Raw genomic sequence first — 27,078 nt, forward strand, 5'->3', positions numbered from 1 at the left:
AATGGGTTAGTTGTTCTGTGGGGACAGGGTAGTGTTTGCTCTCTTCCCTCCTTGCTCTTCTGTGTGAGATGAGAATTAAAGCTGTTCAGCTACAGACTTGAATCGTGTTGAACATGAACAAGAAACAATTACTGACGGAAGATAAGCATTTTGATGTGTTTGATATGTTCCAATGATACTGTTCCTCTGTAGCTGACCTTTAACTCCATTAGTAGTTTTGGATGTTCCCTGGATATCGGTCCAGTTATATGCCTTTTTTTTTTTTTTTTTTGTTGCTGATATCCGACTTCTTACCTGGAAATCTGTGAATTTATGCTAATGTCAACCTGCAGCATTCGAGGTGCATCAAATCTCCACATGCGCATGTAATTTGGCATCCTGATTTTGAGCTGTGGGTTGATGCTCCAGGACCTCTCTCCACACCTGTGAAGTCTAGCTTAGCTGCTTCATTTTAAAGGGGCTTATTTTTTTTTTTTTTTTTTTTTTGAAATGGCATGTGATTACATGAAAATTTCATCTGTTTCTAGATATATCAGCAACAAGGCAGTCATAAGGTTTGACAATCAAAAAACCATGCAAATTTGATAGCATGGTGCAACAACAAATTGCTGCAGTTTGGTAAAAGTATTGCGGGGAGCGTTGCTTTCTCTGATTTTTCCCTCGCTTTTATGCCGGGGTGTCAGCAATTTCTGAGTTTCTGGTACAAGATGGAGACTGTCTGGACACACAGGGACAATAAAGTACCAGCAGTCTCTGGGATTAACTGGATTTCTTTGTACTTGGTTCTCGTTTAGTAATACACCAAGGCTTTGCTTCTCTTGCCTCCATGCTTGTTGAAATTGTCTGATGCCTAAAATATGACCCTTTATGTGTAATCCTGCCTTTGGTTTTGTAACAAAAGGAGTTAACCTGGTGACTTGGTCCAAACTGTGGACTTCTGACCTACGTCTCACCTTTTATTTTTTTTTTTCTCGCAGCAAAGGCAGCTGATATTATTTAAGTTGGTAATCATATCTGAAGCATGCCTGGAAATATCTGATAAGTCGCTTCATTCTTTTGATAAGGGAGCGAGGCAGAGAAAAACAGAGCTTAGTGTAAAGTTTATTAAATGGCAGAGCACGTTTAATCTTCCCACCCCACACATTCAAGCCAGAATTCAGCATTTGTCATCAACAGTGTCCCCGGCAGCATTTCTAAAAACTGATTTGTCTTTGCCACAGCAGGTTGTTTTTTTCTTTCTCAGATGGACACAATGGGTTGTTTGTTCTTGCTCCTTGGGCAGCTGAATAATACGTGCACAAACCCACCTACCTCTGTGCTTCAAAATCGGGAAAATCAGCAAGTTTTACAGCTCCCCGTTTTGACAGTATGGTAGCGTGCTGTCAGCGCTAATATTCATTAATATGCATTGGCAACTGCTTGTGTTTTGAAATGAAGTATTGTACAATTCCCAATAAAATGACAGCTGAACGTAAAGAAGTTGCATCTTGAGGGACAGGTATATGAACACTTAGAGCATGTACGTAAGCTCTCATATGCCCACTGTCGAATACTTCTCTCCTTATCTCTTCCCCGTGCTTTGGCACTTCAGTGCACTTTATTTAAATGAATTTTAAGCATGATTGCAAACTTCATGAGAGCTGAATTAAAGTCCTGAATAGATAGGTTGTCATAAACCCCTACCCAAGTTGCAGTAGCAGTAGCAGAAGCCATAATGTGTTACCCCCAACTGCATACATTTAATATTTTCTGGCTTTTCTCCATGATTTTAGTGTTTTACCACATCTACTGAAACTGTCTCATGAAAAGTAAAATAAATTGGCTCCTTTACCGATGCTGAGTGAAAGACTTGCCTATGAAATGTAGTGTTTCACCACAGCTGGTAATGGCAGAGGATACCCGAGAGGTTGGTGTGATTTTTTTTATTTTTTTATTTTTTTTTTTTTCTACTCTGGTTTTCACTGGAAAAAATTTGGAAGAGGATTTTTCAGCAGCCAGCCCAAAATACTGCAGTGAATTTGTGTTGAAGCCGTGAGCTGTACCTGAGAGCCCCAAGTCCCAGTGCTGCCACTTCCACTGGATTTCTTCCCTGTTACTTGCAGGTAAAGATCCAGGCTCATCCTGGCAGCTGGAACAACCGTGTGCACTCACATACGCATTTCTACTCGTGGGGCTGTTTCAGTTTTCACTCCTGCTTTCTCGGACGTGTTCTTTTTATCTAGGCAGAAATTGAAGGCAGTAATTTTCCTGCTCCTGTGCTTGAGAGAAAAAAGCCTTTTCAGTCGCAGACATAAAGCCAGGGAGGAATGCAGGAGTGAGTGCTGCATTCTTATTTTGCAGGGACGTTTTCTTAGAGTAGAGGAGCTGGCCTTTTCCCAAGGGAACAAGGCTGCCCTTCGCATTCACCCCTTGAGAACAAGAGCTCTCACACACACCAAAGCATCTTAAAATGGAAAAATATCTTTTTTGGCTTTCTTTTCTTTACTAAAACCACAGGACTTTGTTCCAGAGAGCTCAGCACCTGTATGTGCAGTTGTTTTTCCCACACTCGAGGTTCTGCTTTATATGCAAGTTTTGGACTTGATGTCAAAATCTGGGGCGTGTGCTGGGACAAAGGTCGGTCAGGACAATGGCTTCTTTTGGCCCTCAAAACCCATCTTTGGAGGGCTGGTGTTCGTGAAACTGTGTTGTGAGGCTGGTTTTGGCTTTGAGGTGCGTAGCTTGGAAGATAAAGCCACCCTAAGTGAAACCCAGAATAAATCTGCTTCGTTGCATCAGGTACCAGGAGTTAGATGCTGGCTTGTGTTAAACAAAGCAGATTATTCTTGTAGCACCTGCGTGAAGCATGTCCCACACTAAGCAAAAATATTTTCTGTTGTTCCCTGGAGTTTCCTTGTCTCCGGTGAGCACTCCTTTTATTGCGGTGTTTTTCTCTACAAAAGGGGTATCTTTGTATGCCCTAAGCAGAATAAGTTCTGTCTTCCCCAAATCCAGCGGAGTAAAGATAAGCTAGCAGGGCTGATTTGGCTGATTCCTCATCATCAATTGCACAAGTAATTCTATAGGCTTGAATTTGCACTACTGCCCATGAGCGGGTGAGAGGAGAGTGCACTTTCTTGGGAACGGAGTTTTCTGGGTTTTACTAAAGGGCTGATTGGATCCACAGATTGTTAGACTAGTAAAAACAGAGAAAGATTATAAATCCTTTCTGTATTCATTAGCATGACTGCTATATTTATGTGTAGTGATGCAGATGTGAATTTATATAGGAGGATGTAAACGGTATCTGAGGTAGAAGTAACTTCTTATGAAGATGAGTGAAATTTCCCTTCTCTCTCTTACCTGCTGTGGAGGGGAATTTCTCATGACGAACACGGGTGCTGACAGAAAACTAGCAATACTAGATTCAGTCATGTCTTTTATTTAAAGACAAAAATAAAGCTGTCAGTCAGCTCCACAGCTTATATTTAGCATGTCCATTTAAAGATCTGCAGCTCGAGTGTATCTGAAACCGATGCAGAGGAATGAATAAGAAACCATAGCACAAATTAGTGCAGGATGACATTCTGTTCCATGTGTAGCATGAAAGCGTTTGGCACCACGAGCTCGTTTTGATCTCACTTGTTGTGTCTTCTGCCTCCTACCAGCCTGGGAGAGAGCTGGAGCTGTGCCGTCGCCAGATTAACTCAACATGAATGATCTCTGGTTTCCTGGGAGTTGATCTAACTTAGTTAACTTTTGTGACAGCAAGGATTGCTTAGATGGGGTTTCCCCCAGCCTGCTGTCAGTGCTCAGTGATTCACAGGGTCTAGAAATGATCACAGCTCCCGGTGGGTGAAGTCACTTCTCATCTTACTGGGAAGGAGACCCTATGGTAGAGCAGCACCTGGGGTGGGAAGTGGAGGTTCCCCACATTTACAGGGTGAGACTCGGTACCGCGTCTGCAAAGGGATTACACGTTGAGATGTGGTTACTCATATGGGTTTTCAGAGATACTGAAGCGACTGACTCCTTTTCCATGGCTCCTGAAGGGGCGGATGCTTTGGAAACCTCACTGTTAGCAACCCTGCCTACCTTTGAAAGCCTGGCTGCTGGGTCTTAGTTTGGAAGTTGGCTGGCTGGCAAGTAACTGTGGAAAAGTGCTGCTGTCAGTGAGGCAGAAGCGGCTCAAGGTTGATTTTCCCCTTGTATCAATGACTAAACCAGACCTTCCCCCAGTGTAATTTCTGGGAGGTTCTCCTCAAGCCTTGTTTGCTCGGTGGCTTATGGCTAATACACAACGCTGAAACCTGAAGTCAATTCAACCGTGTCAGGGCAAACAGATGGCAATTTCCAAGTAGAAGATACTTAGCACTCTGCACAGGTTTTGCAGCACGGCGAAAATCCAGGTAACGGAAACAGCCAAAAGTGAAGGCTGAATTACATTGGATTCCTGAGTCATCAGCTATTGATGCAGAAGATCCTGCTACCTACGCTTTTGTGGCGATGCTGCTAAGTAGCATTTCCAGCCCTCTGGGCAATGACATCAAAGGATAGCGAAGATAAAAACAGACCACTGTTGACTTTGAGAGAAATGTTATATTTATACAGGCAGATGTTGAGGTAACTGAAAACTTCAAGACTGCTTTAATGAAAGTTTGCCAATCCTCAATCTTCAAAAACTCATACTCAGTCTTGCCTTCTCTCCTCCAAAATCACAGAGGTTTCTTTGGGTACTCCTGCTTCTTAGCAGAGGAGAGCTTCTTCCAAACTGGATGAGGAGCTCCAGGAGGGAAGCAAGGCCTGCTGTGACCTGGCAGGACAGGAGGCTTGGCCGAGCTCTGTCCTTTGCCAGAGGTGCCCCTCAGTCATGGCAACCTCCCCAGAGCAAGCACAGAGATAGACCCTATTTCTTACGTGGACATCCAGGTGTATAGGCAGCCGGGTTTGGGTGAGCTCTGGTGCCATCTGGGGTGGTGGCATTACTGTATTTGGGTCCCCAGCTCAGGCACTGGAACAGCTCTCTCCCACCACTGCAGCAATCCGTGTGCTTGTCCCTCAGCTGGAGATACCACTGTGTTTTCCAGCCCCTTCAGGCGCTTGGTGTGAAGAAACACCACAGCTTTATGGGGGGTTTCTAAAACGACTAGGACTCTGCCTCGCAAAGCATGCCCGGGCTGCACATCGCTGATGAAAACAAGCAACCAGACTAGCAAAGCTGGTTTCCTCTTGCTTTCTCTTGCAGCGAGACTCCCCGGAGTCTAGCATGGAGTGAGCTCTGGGGTTTCCTGTGGTCGGGACATACCCCTTGTGGATTCTTTGCTGTCTAATAAGGTTTGCGCTTGCGGTACGGCTTTTCCCTCAGTGCTGCTGCAGACAGTCTTTCCTCTTCTATCTAACACCCATTTTAATGAAACATATATCAATTTAGTACCTTTGAAATCTCCAACTCTGACATGTAACAGAAATTAGCCAATAGGTCAAGAACTTACGTGGAGGGGACAAGTAGCATAGTGTGTTTGCATTAAAACTGCCTTTCTCTTTAAAAGATAGGGGATCTATCAGTGCTTCTTTCCCAGATCTTCCCTGCCCTGTCTCTGGGAAGAGAGCGATCACTCCTTCCATGCTCCAGTGGTTGCTGAGCAATTGAACAGCGAGGGCAAAAAAGCAGAACTTCTCATCTTAATAAGATCTTAGTTCCTTCAGTAGGTCCCCGCTCCCCTTCCGTGCCGGGCAACTTCAGCGACTCATGGCTTGGCCCCGTCTACCTGCACGGCAGCTCCCTGGCCCGCGGCCAGGTCACCGCTCTCGGCGGCTGCCACGGAACTGGAGGAACCATCAAGGTGCGTGACCCTGGATCATGCTTCATCTGCCAGAGCGCATGCACAATTTCTCCAAACACCTCCTGGGCATCTCAACCCTCCACTGAGGTTAAGCAGTGAAATGTAGTTATAGGGAAGGCGGCAATTGAACATGCACGTTGGTGTGCCGGATCTGCAGGAGACAGCAGTGCACAGACGTTCCTACCAGCCTTCTCACAGCTCCATCGTGGTCCAGACTCTTGATCCCACACTACCAGTGACTAGCACCTAAATCCACGGGTGAAATTGCTGTTTATGGTGCAAAATGCTCTTGGGACTCCTTGATGTGATAGGAATTGACTGCTTTGTATGTCAGAGGGTCATTCTGCCATTCATGGAAGCACTCATTTTAGCAGAGGAGCAAAAGACAAAATGGCAAAGAACTTGCTGGCAAATAAATGAATGGTAACTTCCCCCTGTTGGATTTATTCAGTTCTTTGAGATATAAATGTATTCTTGATGGCCAGCGAGATCAGTCATTCTGCATTAGGAAACTTGATTGATGTCTTTAGCAGGCCTCTATGAAGGGCTGTGTAAGTGGATCTGAAATAACCTACAAGGAAAAATATGATGTGGTCTAGTTCATTTAATACACAGGTACTCAATTACAGTTTTGTTAGTTTTTCTTTTGTTGCTACTTAAGGAAATTTTAATTGTACAGATACATGAAAATAAGTTACTCCATCCCTCCAAAACACCCCTTGTGTGACATTCCTCCCCCCCAAACTACTGTGACTTGCACCACATCTGAATTTTAATCATTGTATTGTTATGTTTCAAGTTGATATCTCTCTTACTGTGACAAGATCAGATGTGTTTAATTATGGAACGGGATCCTGCTGAGGTTTAGAGATAGTGCTTGCCCCAGGGACATTGCCTCTGAAGTGCGTGGCTGCTCATCTTCCTTAGCAGCCTCCATCCCCATGATGAAGGTGGTGGGGAAGGAAGGGCTGCTCAGGGCTTAAGCAGTGGGAGAGGATACATCAGGATGGGGCGGAATAGACCAGAATTGTGTATTGAGATATTCCTGATTGAGAATAGTAGCAAAAGCTCTAGATCTGGACTAACATGGAGATAATGGAGTCTGAGGTCTTATCTATGGTAATGTAGGTACATTAACAGTATCTTGAACTGGAATAACAAAGAAGACTCTCAGCTTGGCAACTGGACACGCTGTCATAGCCGTGGAGGAGGCTGTTTTGTTCCTAACCTTCCAGTGGGATTTGAATCTTGGCACTGAGTGAGGAAAAGCTTGTGCAATAACCAGTGGGTTTCCTAGCACCTTCTCTGTTGCTCCCCCTCTTGATTTATAACAGCCTCTAAGATCAGAGGTTTATTTATGATTGTTTTCTGTTCTTTGAGCAGCTTCCACCCCCTCACTCTTTGTCTGATCAAAAACCCCATGTTGTTTACTTACTGACATAGGTCAACGACAGCAGGAAAAAAAATGGTGACTAAGCCAATTAATTGCTGCCAGAACAAAGCCTGCAGAGACTGTATCTCAAAGTATGAGCTTGACAGTAAAGCCTTGGGCTCAGCAAAACAGAAGTTGTCCATATTGAAAGAGAGATCTACCCTTCCCAGACTGTCCTGCACCCTCTCTTCCCCCCAGCAGTGAAGTCCTGGTTTCAGACAGTTTTCTTATAAATCCTCCAAGTGGTGTCTGGGACAGGAGCACAGGCAGCCTGTGTTCACAGAAACCTCCTGAAACTACTGCTGGAGACATCTGGTTACTGGAGGCCAGATCCTCCTGGAGACCTGTGCATCACGTCAGAGCAAACCAAGTGTAGATCCCTAGCCGTGCTCAAAAAAAATCTTACTCCTATTCATCCTCTGCGCAGGACCAAGTTCTATTTTTCAGGTCATGACTTCCTTTTGCAGGTTTTATGCCATTGCTTGGATTAATCTGTGGGTGAGAGGAAGTCAGGGTGCTGGTGGTTTGGTCAGATCCTGCTGTCCTGTGGGATCAGGCTTGTTTTCTCACCTCCTCGCTGCTTTCTCGCTGCGTGGAGCGTGCAGGCAGCGATACCTGGTGGCTTTGTTCCTGGTTCTTTCTGCTGTGAAAAAAAGCAAAGTCTTGGCTTGAAAACAAAGTCTTGTATATTGCCAAAGGCCACGCTCCCTTTATCCTCAGCATAGGTTAAAAATGTTCTTTAAGCGTTACGAACTGTTTATTCTTCTGGAGGACTTGCTGGAAGAACACTAAATGTTCAGACCTGTCCGGGCTGTGTGAGGCCAGAAAGAATTAGTACTTTTGTGCTTTGTCCTGTGAAGCTGAGATGCAATAAAACCTGATATTGATACCGACTTTCTTTAGGAGGTGCTTTGAGATCTACTTGTGAAAAGCAGCAAAACGGAGCCAGGTGGAATTGTGCCTTTCTAAGAGTCTTTTCTTCTTTTGTGTCCCGAGAACAGTAATTTAGCGAGTCCCTATCGGGTCCACTCACAGCCTAGCAATGACGTGTGCTCTCTAGTTCTTATTCCACCTGTGAATGTCTTAGTTCAACATTGTACTTAGTTCTGTATCTTCTTCAAGGATATTCAAGTGTTTTCTGTGACCTGAATTTCTTTTTGAGAGGGACCTTTCTGATGGTGCTAATCACAGGTGTTTGCTGGCTCTGGGGGAGGGAGAATTGTATTACGTGAGTCAGGCTATAAGCTTTCATTGATATCTTTACATCTTGCGTTATACTATCTGGAGTCCAGGGCTGCATCTCACCTGAATGTTTTGTCATTTATCCTGATTTTGGTTCCCCGGTAGAATAAACTTTTCATCGAACTCTTCAGGAAGCATTAAGCAAAATTTAACTTATTCACCCAGATGATTCAATAAGCCTTTGTCTTATCATCGTGCTTGGAAGTGTTTTGAAATACCGTTGGCAGAATGTATTCATGCTGGTGACAAATGAGAAGCCTTATCTATATCTGTAAAGTGTGTTTTAAATCCTGATTTTAGTGTAAAGGGATTGTTAACATACCTCAAGCATATCCTTTCGTTCACAGGACTGGGATTTCCCTTAGATCTATAGATACTTATGTTCTACACAGGTCTGTTATCCTGGAATCTTACATTGCTGAAGTACTCAAGGTAAAAAGTAAGTACAGAACTGAGGTGGCAGAAGAGCCTTTTATATTGAAGGCTTCACTTACTGAGATTTTGACTTGCTTCCTTTCTGATTTGGACACTGTTGGTCTTGCAGACTTGAGCTCTCGGGCACCTGAGCCCGTTGCCTTTGAAGCTGTTCAGCCCGGCCAGTGTGGTATGAGCACGCCGGTGTCACAGGTGCCCGGGGTGTCTCATCTTCCCTTCTTGAGTCATCTGATCATTTAAATTGCTTTATTGATGAAAACGAAAAGCAACATCCGAGCAACAGTATTTTCTGTTATGTCCACTTGACCACTTACTGCTTGGAAGGAAGAATGAAGTCTGGAGCGTTCCCAGGCAGTTGCCAAGGATGGAGGGGGTGTTGGTATTGCCCGGCTTTATCCTTGTTGGGTTTTGGTGTGCCTCAACACAACCACACACAGGGGAAGATCCAAGACTGTTACTCATTAAGTTCTCATACTTTGGAGGTGTCTTTTGATGATGCAGCCTAGTATTGTTCTGAGAGTATTTATTCTTCCCCAAACCCTTACAAGAGGAAGATTGTGTAGTTTTGTTATGTTTTTGTTGTTTTTTTTTAATTCCAGCTAGCGATTTCACAATTTTAATTTTCTGTAAATCTTTGACAGCTGTTATTTTGTTGCCTTAATTTTTTCAATCTATTTTAATACTTATCCTGCACTGCACTTGGTGAGGACAGGACGCAAATAGATGGTTACAGCCTGTTGGGTCTTCATAAGGCCTGGCCATTTTGCAATCTTTGGCTTCCAGAGAACATGTTTATGGCTGTTTATGGATGCTGTCGGTTACTGAAACATCTCGTCTTCTCTTGTTTTCCTCCTCTTCTTCTCTGTGGGGAAGCAGGGAGTGAACAATGCAGTAAAACGTAAACTGAAATGGTGATTAGAATTTCATATGAAGTGGTATTTAAAATGCTTCTGCACTTGATTCATCTACATTTTAAAGCAAAGAGGGTAGGGCAGGGGAAAATCTGTTAGTTAAAGTATTAAAACCTGCCAGGGGCACAGCATTTCCCTTCACTTCCAAAATACCTATCCAGTCTGAGACAATTGGAAATGGAAAGATGTTGTCTGTGCCCTCAGGCTCTCACTTAGAACTACCTTAACTTCTTGTTACTTGCTTCTGCTTGTGGAAAGGTTTTCCCAGCATGTTAAATGCAGCGTATTTGTTCCCATAGACTTTAAATGCCTCTTTAAAACATAGACAGACCACTGCCATTTAGATGCTTTTTAATTTGACTAAGATGACATCTAACACCAATCTCTGGCAGTTGAAACCTCTAAACCATTATTAAAATGCTGACTTTTTTCCGAGTACGGTTCTGTCCTATCCCCCTTTCCCAGCACTTTTCGCCTTGTCTGAAAAAAACTTTACAAATTTAGTAACTGAGAGAGCTGTGCCAGAAGAGGGTATGTCTTGATAAGAGGCTTTACCTGGCTTTTTGGCTCACACTTCCCTTTTCCCCATCCTGACATATGGGCTCGGAAGGATGAATTTGAGAATTGGGATTCAAAAAGTGGATTTGTCTGTGATTGTATCTGCGGCGGTGGGCTCTGATTTACCTTAGTCAGCTCAGCTTAGTGCTGGGAGTTCTTTCTTCCCCACCCTGGGAAAGGGCTGACAAATTTCTCCCAAGGTGGCAACTTGGCATGAATAGTCCCTCTAGGATACGTGGCTAGAAGGTCCAGTGACACAGAGGGGGCTTTGTTTGGGGCCGTTTGAACATCAGGCCAGTCACCTGAAGAGTAGTAGGTGGTCAGAGTTTGCTAGAGTTGCACAAGTTCCCTAAGGAAGGGACTGGGGGTAGATCGAGACCTGCACAGGTTTATTTCATGCTGTATCTTCCTGTCTTACCCTTGCTTTGAGCCCTGCTGGCCCTTGGAATACAAGGCTGGTCAAAGCAAAGGGCCGTCTCGCCCAGCTCTGTGTCTCCCCAGCACTGATTGTGCTGCTCAGGGAAGTGAAACGGGGCCTTTGTACATACCCTGAAGCATCCACCCAGGGCCAGAAGTGTCAGAGATGTCCTAAGGGAAAGATTTCTTCAGGGCACTATGTTCACAAGTGAACTCTTCTTCCTTGAACCCATGTCTCCCCTGCGTGTATTGGCTTTGGTGCTACTATCTCACCATCCCTCTCTCTGTACATAATCACACAGGTTTTTAAATGGAAAACTTTGTGCTCTCAGATCAGTTCATTGCATGCCCCACTTTCACACGTTGTGAGACAGTGAATTATTCTTCTTTAATCACCTTTCTGTAATAACTTATCCCATAATCCCACACCAAACCATCTCTTCTGCAGTTGAGCGGTTCTCACCTGTTGTTTTCCACACCTTGGATCACCCTTGGTCCCTTCTCTGCGTCTCTTCCAAATGAATTCCGACCCATTTGGTAGCCTTGGGATGGTTTGATCATGAAGTACTTGGCAGCTGGGCTTGTGCTGGATTTGTGCTTTGGGGTAATGAGTTGTTCTTGCCTCCCTGCCCAGTTACTCCTGTTCTCTCAGCTTCTTTGAAAGCCTTGACCCTTTCGGAGAACAGCCCATGGTGATTCCGAAATCTCTTTCCTGAGTGGTAATAGCTCATTTATAGCCTGTCATTCTTCATTCAGAATTGAAATTATTTTCCCCCAGTATGCATTAATTTCCATTTATTGACTTTGTATTTCACCTGCCATCTTATTACTCAGTCACCAGGCATTATGAGATCTTTAGGTGGAAATTGAGTTTATGAATCCTTGGCTCTAAGCAGCTGTTTTCTCATCACCCAGAAAACTCAACAGCCTTCCAAAACAATATTTCTAATGCACGCTTTTGTGTCACAGGCTCTCTAGAAATGTCTGAGCCTCATTGTGCTAGGTGCTGTACAGGCAGCAATGAGGGTTCTTGTGCTGAAACTTTGAAAGGATCAAAATCCAAATAGGATGGCACCGTAGGTACGGCGCATATCCAAAGCCTCAGAACACAGTGAGGGAATTAGTAACTCCATTAATTTCTGGAGACTTTTGGAGCATTGACTTGAGGCCGTGATTTGAGCTGCTTTTGAGCTTGTTTAACACCTCTCACACTGGTGGCCCTATGGAGTGGCTGTGGTGTTCCTTCAGAGTGACCAAGCGACAAGAAATGTCTATGGGACTGTGGAAGACTGGCCCTGACCCTGTTTTTGACCCAAATGGTGACTCACTCTGCATTATCAGTACCCCGGCTTCTCCAGGAGCTCTGGCTTTTGTTTTGGGTGTTGGATCTGGCAGCTTGATTTCAGGGACAATATTTAGAAACTAGAGGGTTCAATCTGAGCCATGTAATGCTCATGTGCTAAATAATTTCTCTTGGTTTTCTTTGGTCTGGTAGGCCTGGGAAGAAGTTTGATGCTTCTACCTTTACCGTGGGCTTTTTCTTTTCAGCGTGAAGAGACCAATTTAGACAGAGTGTTTTGGAAGAGCATTGTTAAAAATAATACTGGCTGGCATTTTCAAGGCTGAAACTCTGTGGGTTGTCAGTATTGACTTACTTTAAAAAAAAATAAAATTCTTGAAATGCATTTTCCCCTTTGATTATGTGTATAGGGAACTTTATCCAAAAAAACAGGGAATTGGCACAAGAGCCACTTCCTTTTGTTTCATTAGTGAAGGAAGTAAATGAAGCTTCCTTTCAGTCCCTCTGAGTGTGGTAGATTTGGTAAACACCTTAACTACAGCTTTTTGGAAAGTTGGCTACAGGTACATCTACAACGCTATTTTGCTCATAATTTCAGCTAGAATGTGCAGAAATATTGTTTTTCATGCTCATCGCTGGGCTAGTTAATAGTCGTGTTGGGTAGAACCCAAAAGCAGAGCCTGGGAGAATGAGAAGAGTCAAAGGTAGCTTTTCCTGTAAAAGTATCCTTAATTCATACAAAAAACTAAACCCACTCTCTGTGCTTAAGGGAAAGTTGATGAAAGTTTTTTGTTTCGTGGGGTTTGTTTTTGGTTTTGTTTTTTTTTATTCAGGCTCAACAATGGCTCTTAAATTGTTAGTGTGCATTAAGTTTGGGGTTGACGTGCAGACTCACAGGCAGCGTTCCCCCTCGGATGGAGTTACAGCGCGGGGTTTTGGACCCGCTCGCAACTGGAAGGTCTTTGAAAATGCTGAGGGCTGAAATGTGTTTCTCCTGCCGCTGTGTTTCGATGGAGTTCGGCTCACTCTCCTCCTCCCCCTCAATCCCCCTGCCACACATGTTCTCAATTACTGCCTGCATTGAAGCTGCAAACATTTCTTGTGCATCTAGCTTTCTATATTGAGCGCTGGAAATATATTTTAGTAATTTGTGGGAGAACTATTATGTCCCATGCTGGGAAAATTGTGTTTATGGTTCCTGCAGGGAAACAAGTTCATCAATTCCAGTCCACAACAGTTTTGCCGTTTCTTCCTCCTTCCTTTGTATCTTGGAGCAATATTGTAAGAACCTCTTGCCCCCGTTGGGTTGAGCCTGGGCTTCTCCTGTCTTTGAAATAAAAAGCATATGCTCTGCAGGCTGTGTTTTTCAGTGTTGTCCACAAAATAATCATTGGGTTTTGGCTGAACACAATAATAGCTACTATGTACCCCAAATATTTGGGTTTGGATGTGCAGGAGCACTGCGCTTAGGAAAACTCGATTGTATTTTATTGTTGGTGGGATTTCAAAGTCAATATTCTGTAGCAGAGAGCATTAAAGGAATAATATAAGAGAGAATCCAACTTGCCAGTACTGATGTATCGTGCTTGATTTGGAAGGGGAGAGGAAACAGAGCTTACTCTTTTTCTCAGCATTTGCATTGTCTTAATAGGATAATCCTTCTGGACCCAGTTGGTAAAATGCACTCACAAGCCTTTGTTGTACATTAAATCATGCTTTGTTTTCAACTGTAAACCCTGGGTCCCACACCCACATCTGTAACGTGTTTCTCAGTTCAGTTTCTGATTTGTAGAAGATAATTTTGTGGTTAAGGAGAATTCTGTGTTGTACTCCACCTCTCTCTTGTGCTGAAAGTAAGTTCAGCTCTGACAGTGATCAGGGGATACTGTTACTGCTCTAAAGAAAGTGTTTTTAAAGCACAGTTACCTTCTGCTTAAATAAATGATGGGCTATTTCAAATGGAAAGAATTGCTTTTGCATCTCCGGTGTGGATAAGTTGGCTCACAATAGACGGGCTTTTAAGAGTGCTGGCAGGCTGGGCCAGCAAAGAGAGAAGGGGAAAAGGTGTGTCTGGATCAATTAGTTAACTGTTAGATAATAAATGAATCCTTTTCCAATGCACACAAACTAAGCTTCCTTTTCATTTACTGCTCCAACTTCCCCTTTGGAGATTTGGTTACAGCATTCCCTCCCAAAGCAAAGAGCTCTTGCTCTTTGGATGTAAATGTTCATTGACCCTCTATGGAGATTTGAAAAATTACTTTCCTGTCTTTAACAATGATAAAACTGTAAACAGTATTGTTAAAGATGCTTTGGGGGGGCATCAAACCACAAGGAACAAACTGAAGGACTTGAATAATAAGTGAGGTGTGCTTTTGCCATCATCCTTGGAGAAGAAAATTAGTACGGCACTGCACTATGCAACAGATAGTATTTTCATCTTTGCAAATAATTTTATGATTTTTGCAAGTTTGGGGACTCAGATGTTTTTTCTGTTGCTCTATTGCTTTGTTTCTGATATGTTGGTTAAAAAAAAAAAAGTAGCTGGAGGAAGAACAGCAATAAAACATGAGCAAAGTGATGCCTGAGTTGCTCATTTAGTTCCCATTAGCACGATAAATGAGAATATGATGAGGTTTGGTTTGGTTTTATATCCCCATACTTCTCAACAGGGATGGTTTCAGACCTGTATCACAAATACAAGCCGAGTCATAAGCTGGCCCATAGGACCAGTACGGAGCAAGGTGTTAGATTAGAGTCTCTGGAGCTCCTAACATAACTCTGGCAGTTTTGGTGTGGGTTGTTTTTTGTTGGTCTGTTGTTTTTTTTTAAAGGCGGTAAGAGTCTTGTGTCATTTTCCTATTTGTAAATCCAAAGGCGTCACAACCTAAATTGGTGGACTGATATAATTCTTTATGTAATTGATGGGTTAGCCCAACGGGGAGAGATCTGAAGATCTCTGAAGATGCAGGTCAGTGACAATGGCCACAGCCTCCCCTGCTCACCTCCTGGCACGTGGAAAAGGCGCCTACAGCCTTTAGGGGGCTGGATGCTGTGACCCAGGAGGTGTGTTACTGCCTTCGCCCTGGGAAAGAGCCGCTTCATCCCACCAGGCACGGGGCTGGATGCGTAACCAGTCTTGGGGTGCTTTCACTTCTAAAACGGGATCTGGCTTAGCGATTACAGCCTGTTTTGTGACCGTCCTCACGTAGTTGGCTGTAATGACTGGAGGAACGCGTTATCTAAGGCTACTTTATCTATTGAATATTTCTATTATCGCTGCTGTCACGTCTCTTGGGTCCGAGGGCTGTGACACCACTCACGCTGCCCGGGTCTGAGCCCCTTCTCACAGTTGTTCCTAAAAAAATGTTTTGGGAGGGACAGAAGGGGAAAAAAGCTGTTTAAATACAGGTTTTAGGTTAACAGAGGAGAATGTGCACAGAGGCCCTGCAGGCAGTTTTCTGTTCTCCCTAAAGTGCTCTGGGCTGAGAGCACGAGTCCTTGCGCTCCCTGCATGTTAATGGTTATTATGGTTCCCACTAATGATTATCATAGGTCAGCATAGCCTAGACAGCACCTCGCCAGTGCTTAGTACGGTCATGGCTGGTCCATATTCAAGGCTCTCGATATCACTAGTGCGGGTGGTGCCGAGCTGCTTTGGCTCCTGGAGAGACCTGCTTCCTCCCATGGGCAGAGACGTGGGTCTGGTGTTTTCACTTGTGCTGTGGCTCAGCTTCTGCTCAGCATGACTTTCACTCGTTTTATCTAGTGCCAGGCCTCCAAGTATTTCTCGTTGACATAGAGTGGCCAGTAATTTATTTTTTTTTTACCAGTCTCCCGGCTCTTCAGCTCTGCACCCCCCAGCAGGAGCTACAGAAACATGCCAGAGCCCATGGGGAAAAGCTGGATACAGACAGAGCAACACAATCCAAACTGGAGTCTTGTGTGATGCAGAGACACATCACTGCTGATATTTCAGATGATAGTGTCACAGGCAATTTCTATAAAGCAAAACACCCTCTGCTTTTGCCCTTTCCCTGTTTTGCTTTGAGTGAAGCTGGCGTTGGGTTTGATGAAAGTCGGAAGAGTTGGGCAGAGGCTCAGTGCAGACGACTAACTGGGTTACGTTCAGTGAATTGCATGGATAAAAAACATGTCTATGGCTTCCTTTTAATTCAGAAAACCATGTTAATAAATCCTGGGCTCTTTTGGGTTGTATTTCTGTGAGCGTGACAAGTTTGTTGTTGTTTTGTTTTGTTTTCCTCCCAAATTCATACTTGCATTAGATGCCTTTCCCTGAAAGTTCGCTTTTTCAAGTTGAGTTTCTATAATATGATACAGGTCAATCGACAGTGACGGCTGGAGAAAGATTTATTCACCCGTGTTTTCAGTGTTCAGAACAAAAATCTGCTTTCTTTATGCACTTTGCCTTTTGGGGAATGTAGAGTCTTTAGTGACCCAAAATCAACTCTACTCTACTCAAGACCCATTCCTACAACTGGGTTTAACTTATATATCCCAATAACCAGAAAGACATGAACTCATGAAGACAGGATTCATTAAACTTCTTGGCTTAAATTCACTTAATTTCATCCTATATTGTAAGTAGAACTCCTTAAGTTGCAAGCAGGGCTGTAGTCAAGCTGATGGAGGCTCCTTCTAGTGAAAAGCTCAACATCAGCCCTGACTTGTGTCAACAGTTGGGAGGGAAAAAGCAGATCGTAGGGGCACTTGTGATCTGGCAGGATGGTCCATTGGATCAGGGGTAGCAGCCTTTGTTGCAAACGTGCCTCAGTGCTTCTCCTGCAACGCAAAGAGATTGTCACCCCATCGGTGTTTACTCAGAGCTATAAGAGACCATCGAAATCAGTAAAAATTTATGCAGCATTTAGTAAAAAGGGGCAGCACAGGATGAATGCTGACTTGGGAAGGGTTGAGCGTGTAAGCTGGTCTCACACCCTGTGACTCGGGCAGCGAGTGCTCGGTGAGCCGGACATTGCTCCACGCCTGCCCCGTGTTGTGGGACTCCTCGGCCAGGGAGGCTCCAGTGACTCTGCAAGTCCTGTTTCTTAAATTCTCCTCAGAGGCTTGACAGCAAGTCTTTTAAAGCTGGTTTTAGTGTCAAGAAATGGAGCTGTGCTCAGTTTGCCTTGAGCTCTGTAGAACCAGAGTTACAAAAAGGCTTTTGCCTTAATAACCTCTGCTGACCCCCAGTAGGTGCCCAGTGCTCACCCCCCAGACGCCAGACAGCTCCCAGTGCACACCAGTATGTTCCTGGGGTGAAGAGCAGGTGTCCCACCAAAGACCCTGCAAAGTTATTGCCTGTAGCTGTAGCCAGGCACCCAGTTGCCACCGCCTTGTACCATGCACTGAGAAATCCCAAGGTGTGAGGGAAGCTGCGGCTTTAACTTTGCCTAATGCCTGCCCTTACCAGAGCCACCTAGTGGGTTTGACTCCTAGACACGTAGGCAAAATCAGCCAAAATTACTATTCTCACAGAACTTGGAAGTTGCCGAATTTGTGTTATGAGAAAAATAGGAAATAGTTTTGAGTGAGAAGGAGCACCCATTATTGCCTTTATGGCTGTGCTTCCCTACAAACAAGCGTGCTGAGGTTTTCCGTGCAGTCAAGGGACTCTAGGATATATAGTTTGCTCTGTGTTCACCCATATGCTGATGAATTTGGGCTCAGAATTACTGTGTGATGACAGGAAAGAAAACTAGTACCTGGCAGGCAATATTAAGCAGCAGCTATCAAAGTTTGTGGGAATAACAGAAGATGAACGACCTCATAACTGTCCTCTGTTTTCTGTCTCTAGTGGTTAGAACATGGAGAGATCTCTGCTTTCAAGCAGAAAAGCAGCTAGTTCCATCAGTAGCCTGACACCTGACTTTTTTGCCCATAATGAATCTAGAAATTTCAAATAGTATTTGGGAAAGTTAAACCTAACTGAATGCATTTCTTTCCTCTCGTTTCTCCTCTCCTCCCCAAATCCTGATGAGCACCGGTATCCAGTACTGCTCAATGTCCAGTGAGAACGCTAAAACCTGAAGAATGACGCCCTGTGGTTGTGTGAAGGGAGGTGCAGCCCGGGTGCAGATCTGCTGCCGGCTCCCGTCCTTGTGCTTTGCACCCTGGAGCACCCTTATCGTGAGGATGCTTACATGGAGTCCCAAAGGGCGAGTGAGTCGTTTGGAGGGAACTGGGTGACTTTTCCCAGCGGGTGGAAGGAAGGACTCCTGCCAAGCACCTGGCACTCGCATCATCTGGGCACCGGCCAGAGCAGTAAAGTTCAGATCCAGGTTTTTGATTCAGCCCCATTCACTAATATAGGTGGTGAGTGGTGTCGTTCCAAGTTAAAATTGCACAGCAGAGCTCGCTTGAAATAATTTATGACCCAGGAAGAAAAATCTGTGCTAAGAATAACTTTTAATTACATCAGGTCAGTAAATTATTCTACAGATTCGTGCCCAGGACAGGTCTCGGGTATAGAAGATATGTTAACTTCAGTATGTCGACACCTAAAGTCATTGGTTTGTGCATTGTTCTCTTTGAGAACACAAAAAAAATCTCTGTATTTAGCTCATTCAATGGACAAGTAACAGATGAGCACAGTAACACTTGCATGGTCTTAAACTGCATTTATATTTCCTGCAGTACGTCTCTGCTAAGCACCACAGACCCTTTGCCTGCTGGCAGTTGTGCTGGGATGGGAACCCAGCGCCGGTCACGTTCATCAGCTGGAGTGGCTTAATGAGGGACCTGCACTTGGGTGGACTCAGACCTTTTCATCTCTGATATAGTTTCCTCCAGTAAGCTGGGCTTTCCTCTCCATTCCAGCACGTAACATGCCTTCGTTTCTTCACATGGGGTATTTTCTTACTACTACTTCAGTGTAGTTTTGGCTTCTCTCTTCATATTTGGCAAGAATTTATTTCTACACAGAAGTCGAGATGAAACAGATTTTCTTAAAGAATCTTCCTAAATACGCTGGTGGAAGTCTGCTGAAGGAGGAAAAATAAACCAGCCAAGTTGCATGTTGATTTCTAATTGGTTTTTTTAGGAAGTATTAAAAAAAATGCTGTCATGACAAATGAAGGAAAGATGTTTTAGTATCCCAAGTAACAGGTTTAGAATGCAGTACTTGCAAGTGCTCTGCTTTGACTAGTGAAAGCATCATGACTTGGGCTTTGCTAGTCATACAAAATAAACTCCAAATGTGTTTATAGAACAAAAAAAAAAAAAAATCTCCTGTCGTTATATTGCAGGATAACTCTTGAATATCGTAGCTTTGTTTAATCCGTAGCTTGGGAAGTCTGGACTGACCTAGTCTGACTCCAGAAAAATAGAAGTCATATCAGAATTACTAGTTGGTGTTGTTTCAAGCTACTGCTGATCTTTCGTTTGCAGCAGTAATTTGATTTGCATGGGCTCTCGTACCACATGGAACTGTTCTGATGAAGACTTTGACCCCAGTTTGATACTGGTTTAATGAAGGCAAATACAGTAGACACCCAGCTGAAATTTTTTTGAATAATCCTTGTTTATTTTTGCCCTGTGTCCTGGCTTTATCAGTAAGCTGTACTTAAGATCAGTATCTTCTTCAGCACATCCACATCTATTTCTTTACTTATTTTATTTTCTGTATTGCAGGTCGTCCTTTTTGTGTTCTGTCTCGATTTCTGTTCCTGCAGGGTGCTGATCATTTTTCTATTATTCTGTTCCCTGTTGTCTCAAAGTCCAAGTAAAGGCTTAGATAACTTCCCCAGCTACACAAAAGTAGCGAGGAGAGGGCTTGACTGGGTTAACTTTACACAATGTAATCTGGAGTTTAAACTGTCATTATTATTATTATTATTATGGATTAGAAAAGACCATCATGGTTATCGTGTTAGAAGTTTTGGCATAGCACAGGCTGTAGGACTTCCCTGAATTTATGTCTGTTCGTGAATACTTGCTTTCCTTGGCCACAACTCTGTTAGTTTTGTTCTGTGTTGTTTTTGAAAATGATTAACTTTCTGTAATGAACCAAACTCTGCTATCACAGTGACTCTTTAGGCCGTCCCTGATTGTATTTGCTAATGTCTCCGTCCCAGGTCTGAGCACAACTAATGACTGGAAGGAATGTTACCGCTGTCCTTCCACCCTTTCTAACAGTGCTGGGACATCTTCAGAGTTTCCCTTGGCAGGGACAGTGGTGCGGGGCTTGTTTCAGCAGCTCGTATGAACAGTAACGCTCCTTTTAACGGGGCAGCAGCCTTCTAATACCAGGCTGCAGAATTAAGTTAGTGTAAGAAAGGTGACCCCACCACCTTCTGATCTGAGCGTTGAGCAGAAAGTCAACTGACACCTATTGCAAGGGGCTTGGTTTTGTCTCTGGGGTTCAGCTAAGCTGTGTTTTGTCAGCCTCGCCACAAAGATGGCAAAGTGTTTTGGCTAACAAACAAATATGCTGTTTAGAAAACACCAGCCATTTCACTGTTTGCAATTTTCAGTGCCATTTGACTGTATAGTCTTGTAATTAGATGGTGTAAAGTACTTAACATGTTACACAAATATGTCAAAACGCATTAACAGCACAAGTGTTCTTTACTGCTTTCCTAAATACATTTCACAATATGTCGTACTAGAATCCACCTCTTGTCATTATTTATAAAACTGCAAAGAAGTTAAGATCACCAAGAATTAGATGATTAGCATGAGACTGTCTTTCTGTACTAAGAATACACATTGTCATGATAATGTACAGAGTGAAGCACACAAATCCCTTCTCATCTGAAACGAGAAGACAGCCTGGAATAAAACCCAACAAAATATGTTTTTCATATTCACTCAGATCAACTTTCTGCTGCTTCCTCCTAATTCCCATTCAGTTCAACTGCTTCTTTGCAAACTTTTGGGTTACCTCCAGACTTTGCATGTGAATGCCTTTTAGGCATTATTTTGCTTTTGAATGGCGTTCAGCTGTGGTTTCTGACATGTGGGTATTCCAGCTGCCCACCTGCTCTGGGAAGGATCTTTTCCACAGAAGAAACAGCTCTGCAATGCTTTACCCTGCCTCGGCAACAATTAATGAAGTAGTTTCCTTGTAAATGAGAAGATAGGACTTGTGGCTTCCTTAAAGACCATGGTCTGTGCTGAACTTTCAGATGACCCATAGCAGTATTCCCACACAGGTGTGCTGTGTGCGTGACCCAGAGCCAATGGAAGTCGTGTCCATTGTGGTATTATCACTCTTGGGATCTAGGCAGGCCTGGGGACCAAATGTTTTGAGAAGACACTTCTGGTGTGGACCTTCAAGGGAGGGCAACCCCTCCACTTCCCTGCCTGCCGCTTCTCCTGGGGAGACTGGAATGCTGTTTGCAAACTGAAGTGATGCTGTTGCTGCATCCTACACATGCTTTCCTGCTCTCTGCGAGCCTGGGTATTACTTCCATCCACAGCGTAAGCTTTGCCGTTTCAAAGATCTAATCTAATAATAGATTGGTCTACATTTGCTGCGTTGCCAGAAAAAGACATATGTTGTCAGGCAGTCGAAGTCAGCAACAGTGCTGAAGTGGAAATGTGCTGAAACACGAAGGCGGCAGAAATCCAGAAGAATCTATCCGAGGTTTGGCGATGAGGAAGCTGAAAATATTGTCTTCTTACATATATGCTTTCCTCATGTGCTTAGAGAAATACTGTTTGTCTGAAGTCTCCAAATGATTAAAGGGCGATTCTTTTCCTTTCTTGGCTTTCGTGTGATAATAGAAGACGCTGTTGGCATTCAGCTTATTGAGAACTGGTGTAAGAGGAAAAAGAAATGATGGGAATAACTTGAATGGAAGAGGCATGTGTAGGGCAGTGCAGGAGAGAAATATGACATTGAGTTCCTCCTGTCATTGATGATTCAAGACAGTTTTTGAGCTGCACTCACAGAGGAACATATCGATGCTGAGGCACAGGTTTTAGCGTGAGGACTTGAGTTTTGGCAGCGTGTGATGGTAAGAAAATTTTCCGTGTCGTATTTTATCACACAGTGTTTGCAATTCCAAGTGTTAATTTTTAGCTTTCCCCTGGGAAAAAGAACGTATCTTTGGCTTGAACAAAGTGAACGTGTACCACAAGAACCACCGGTCTTCTCTGTGCCGGTGGAAAGACTTTGCTTTTAAATTCAGATGGCTCTATGCTGCTGAGCTGTTACAGGGTTGCAGTGAGGTGAGGATTGGGCTTTGAGCTGGGGTATGAAGACGTGAGGTTTTGACATGTGTTCTGAACCAGCAGTTATGGGATTTCATGATGTCATCTGTACACATCCCTTGAATTTCATCACTTCTAGGTGTGTGCTAAGAAAATGGCATCTGTCACAATCATGCTTTTTCTGCTGGGGTCAATGTCTGCACACAGACTTGTATTACTGCTCTGGAACAAAATTTCTTCATAAATTCCATCACAGATCAGGAAAGGTTTGTATTTTTTTTTAATATTAATGTTTCCTCCTATAAGACAACTAGCTTCTCCCTACTCAGCGTGCATGTGGCTCCGTGGGCTATAAGTAGCAAAGAATTTTATTTCAGTGACTTCTCCAGGGAATTCATCCACTAAATAGTAAATACTTGTATCTCCCGGGAGCCGCCTGGAGCAGGATCCCAGAAGTCCTTTTTGAATCACTTGGGTCACCCCCTGCTCAGGTAGCATCCTTGTGCGGTTACGAAATGGACTAAACAATTTGGGCTGCTACTGTTTTCTGCTTCTTTTGGCACTATTCCTGGAGAGAGTTGAGTTAGTAAATGTGGCTGTCACAGTAGCTATTACCAGTGACACAAAATAATTAAGTTGTGGTTTCTGTTGTGGTGGGGCCACTTCTGTATTTCATGGTGATACGTCTGTGCTAGGAGAGAGAGTGTCATACTTGATTGTTGTGACGGACGCTTCCAGGAAAACAGGACGAGTCTCTAAAGGCAGGTTGTCTAATACTTTCCATGTACATGAAATCCTGGTGGTTACATGGCAGATCTCTAACAGAGCTGCACGTTGTTTCTTCTCGGTTTTCTGATGGGGTGAGGGGCAGGGCAGCAGCCATCTCCTTTTTCTCCCTGTTGTTTTTTTGGAAGGGATAGCTGCAATCTCTGTTCTTTTCAGCCAGTCAAAAGAACCCTCAAGCCAGTTTTTAAGTCTGATTCTCTAATCAAGTGAATGCTTCCATTTTTCGGTGTCTTGAGCCACCAGTGTGGAGTTCCCAGCTGTCAGAAGTCCTGGAGAGTTTGGGACACAGATGCTCAGCAGTGCTAAGAAGCCCTGGTAGTCCCTGGTTGCTGAGTCCTGCTGGACTATGCTCCATGTGGAAATTATACTGTGAATACGCTGTGAAATTTGGGTGTCTTAAGAATAATTTTTCTTTTTCCAGTATGGAAAATATTTTCTGTAGGTTGCCTCAGATAAATCTGATAGAATTGCAGCGTAACTGCAAAATCCTGCTTTGTGGTCCTTACAGACACAGGCTCTTCCTCTTGCACCCAGTTTGGCTTCCTAGAGGGAAAAATTTCTCATGTGGCTTGGGCAGCAACCCCAGTCCGTGTGCTCTGGCATGTTCCTGGAGGGGCCAGGAGCCCTGCGTGGGTTGGGGGGGGTTGGCCAGCTCTTGACAAGGGCGTGCTCTGCTGAAGGTGAACGTGAGCTTGCCAAATATTGTGCAAACCTTCCTGCTGTTGCTGGGGACCAACTGGATAGAAGATGGAAAAAGGTTTTTTTGGTTTGGTTTTTTTTAGTAGATGTTATGTATGTTGGTGTGTCAGAGAAAAAAAAAAAACAACTTTTCAACTATATGTGGTGTTAAACCTTAAGGCTGAGGCTTTTTTTGTTTGTGTGTCTACAGTGGAAGAATCCCATGTCACATTTGTTTTGTGTCTCGTGTTAGAGGTGACATTGTGCTCGGTGCTGAATGAGATGGAGAGGCTGTGCTGCTCATGGCCTGCGGTGTCAAAAGATGAGCACGGAGCAGAACAGCGGCAACAGGAGATTGAGAGGGGGGAGCTTGACCTTGTGCTCACGTGCTTGATGGATGCCACTCTTCACCTGGAGCTCCCCAGGGAAGGGAGGCATCTACTGAGGGAAGAGGCAAGGACTAGCAGGGAAGATTGGGATGCTCTCTGCTGGTGGGAAAAGCCTCTGAAGCAGCAAGAAGAGATACTGGGGCTTGGTAGATAGATTAAATGTCAAACCTTGACAAGGCAAGAAACTTGAGTGGGCAAATAGGGAAGAGGGGTGCGTGTGTGAACCATGGGAAGGCTTTTGGAGGGCGTTGGAGTGATAAGTTGCTGAGCAAAGCCTTGTGCTCCGTGTCAGTGCAATACAGCAGGTCCTGGGCTGTCATGGGAAGCCTTAAGGGATATGGTAATTAAGAAAAGTAACTAAGAACTAAGTCATAAAAATAATAAGTGTTTTACCAGCTCTGTTGTGCATAGGCAGGCAGCAGGGAATGTGGGTCGCACAGTGTGAGTGGCTGAGCCAGGAATAAGATCCAGGTCTGTTAATGCCTGGGGCCTGTCCATAAACACCAGACCATGACTCTTTCCTCCGGCACAGCTTGGGTGGGAAAGGACCTCCGTTTTAGGTAGAGGACCAGGCTTTGCTCAGTCCAGTGGTTAACCATGTTCTCCTGTTTCCCTTTCCCAGGTGCAAGTTCTTCAGCCTCACGGAAACCCCAGAGGACTACACCATCATTGTGGATGAAGAGGGCTTCCTAGGTAAGTGTTGGCGTGTGCCTCTTCGGTATCCAGCCTGGAGGTGGAGGAGGAAAACATGTCATCTCTCACTGAGATTATAAGCAAAGCGTTTGTAAAACAGGTCTGTTTGTCAGCGTTAGTAGTGCAGCTATGAAAGGTGCTTTGATCACTTAAGCACACTGTCTCTGCTGCTGTGCTGTACAAGGCATTTCACACATGGAATATGTATATATTTTAATGCCGGGAGAAGAGCACACGCAAGTCTTAAAGAGCAGCTTAAGCGTATTTGGAAAAGCAAAACTGTCTGCATATTATCGTATTAAAATGAGCTGGGCTTTGTCCCCAAACCTCCACAAGCGCATCACATCTTGCATTTCCAGCTTGTTTATCCAACCTCTCTCTTTAAAAGGAGCCCATGGAGGTGAGTAGTTTGTGTCATCCCCACAACCCTCACAATGCTGTGGAGATGCGAATCAGCTCCTTTAGCTCACGACTGAAAGCTGTGATTTATCCCCCTTTCTTACACCTTGCTCTCTCCCTAATAAATGTGCCGTCTTTGCCCGTGGTGACCGAAGGTCTCTGTCTGCCCATGTCAAAGATGGAGCTGGCTGTGTGTCAGAGAAGGTGGTTGGCATGTGCTTGGGAGCTGCAGATGCTTGGCATTGGGCGAGCGCTGATGGAGAGAACGGTTTTGGCTTTGTGGATGGAAATAGTTTGTAATAACATTTATCATGTGGGGAGGTTTTGTTTGTAACCGTGTTATTGAGGTGATGGAATGAGGAAGTGTTGTGCAGCTATTATTATTTTTGTTCAATCCCTGCTTTCTGTGGTTGGAATTAATAGCCTACACATTTTACCAGTTTGGAGAAAATTCATTAAAACATGAAAAAAGAGGATTTCATTCCTGAATAGGAATTAACTGTCGGGTAGCTTCTTATGACACTGTAATATTCAATAGTTTTGTAATATCCAAACCCTAAGGAGAAAATTAGAGACTATATCATCTTTATTTAGTGCAAAGTTTTATAATCAGTAGCATTGCTGAATTATTCCCCTTTCAGTTTCAGAAGTACTCATAAACTTAGAATAGAATAAATTATTACATTTTAGAACACTACAATGGTGGCTAGACATTTTCATAAAATAATCACTAGGTTGAGAATAGGTGGCTGTGATGTGGGAGTGGTGGGGTTTGATTGAAAGCATATGTCACGTGTTCTGGTTTTGCTCCCAAAAGAGGAGGTGACATACAATTCTGCTGCCAGAATGTCCCTTCTTGCATTTTTTTTCAAGGGGTATCTGGATGAACTTTTTCTTACTACTATTGGTAGTATCAGCTTTTTTATTATTGGTGGTAGCTGGGGGAAATCGATCCAAAATTGGTTTCGCCATAACAGTAGGATGCAAAGCCTCCCTCTAAGAGCTTCATTTTAAGACAGAAGTCACCAAAAGAGGAGAAAAGGTTTTATTCCAAGGGACACAGCACGTGGCTGAGCAATCAACCTGGAGATTCCCGTTCTGAGGAGGGAGTCTGTGTCACCGAACCGTGCTGTCCCTGCAGATGTGCCACGCGAGGGCCATGCTCATCTCCAGCATCACATCTGTGCCTGCGATATCCATGGCACTCATTTCTCTGCCCGGTTGGCACAGGGCAGATTCCTCAATTCAATCACTGGCAGCAAGTCTGGGTTGCAACCACCCCATAGAGCCTCTAGCAGCCGCGCTGCTATTTATCTCCCTGAAAATTATTCCAGCTTGAAACAAAGGTAGGCTCAAGCAGTGGTTTCGCTCATCGTGGTGGGGGGTTGTGTTGCACTGTGTGCACCACTGGTTGTACTTGGAGCAGATCCCAGCTCTAGCCAGAGCAGCGTCCTCGAGGAGCTGTGTGTCCAGGTTATCTCTGTGAACCAGACAGTGGGGCTGCACTTCAAAGCATCAGTCCTCTCTCCTTGGACCCTTTTGACTTTGTTACCTTGGCTCTCACATGCACATGGATTTACTGCTGATAGTTACAGTACCCATGTAGCTTCTGTGGGGCTATGGTTTTGGCAGCATATAACATCCCTTTTTTTCAAATACACCAGGGTGTTAAAGCAGAGCTTTGCAGGAGAAGAGATCACCTTCCAGGCAATGCAGAGGAAGGAAGGAAGGAAGGAGCATGCTAAGGGCATCCTCTACTACCACATGGCATGGAAGCCAGGCGTGAAACCCAGCAGGGGTAGTAGTGTCACAGAGCTGGCAGCTTCATCACCTTTTC

The 27,078-nt window shown here is 44.2% G+C and overlaps 1 protein-coding gene across 1 annotated transcript in view; it reads left to right on the top strand.

Moving 5' to 3' along the window:
* CASTOR2 (cytosolic arginine sensor for mTORC1 subunit 2) overlaps positions 1 to 27,078 on the top strand; it is a 127,602-nt gene that overhangs the window by 43,211 nt on the left and 57,313 nt on the right. The window contains exon 2 of the mRNA XM_074160716.1: positions 24,772 to 24,842. Coding sequence (XP_074016817.1) covers positions 24,772 to 24,842 — 71 coding nt within the window. The remainder of the gene's footprint in view (positions 1 to 24,771; positions 24,843 to 27,078) is intronic.

This window comes from Numenius arquata, chromosome 18, assembly GCF_964106895.1.
Source record: "Numenius arquata chromosome 18, bNumArq3.hap1.1, whole genome shotgun sequence".
NCBI lineage: Eukaryota > Metazoa > Chordata > Aves > Charadriiformes > Scolopacidae > Numenius > Numenius arquata.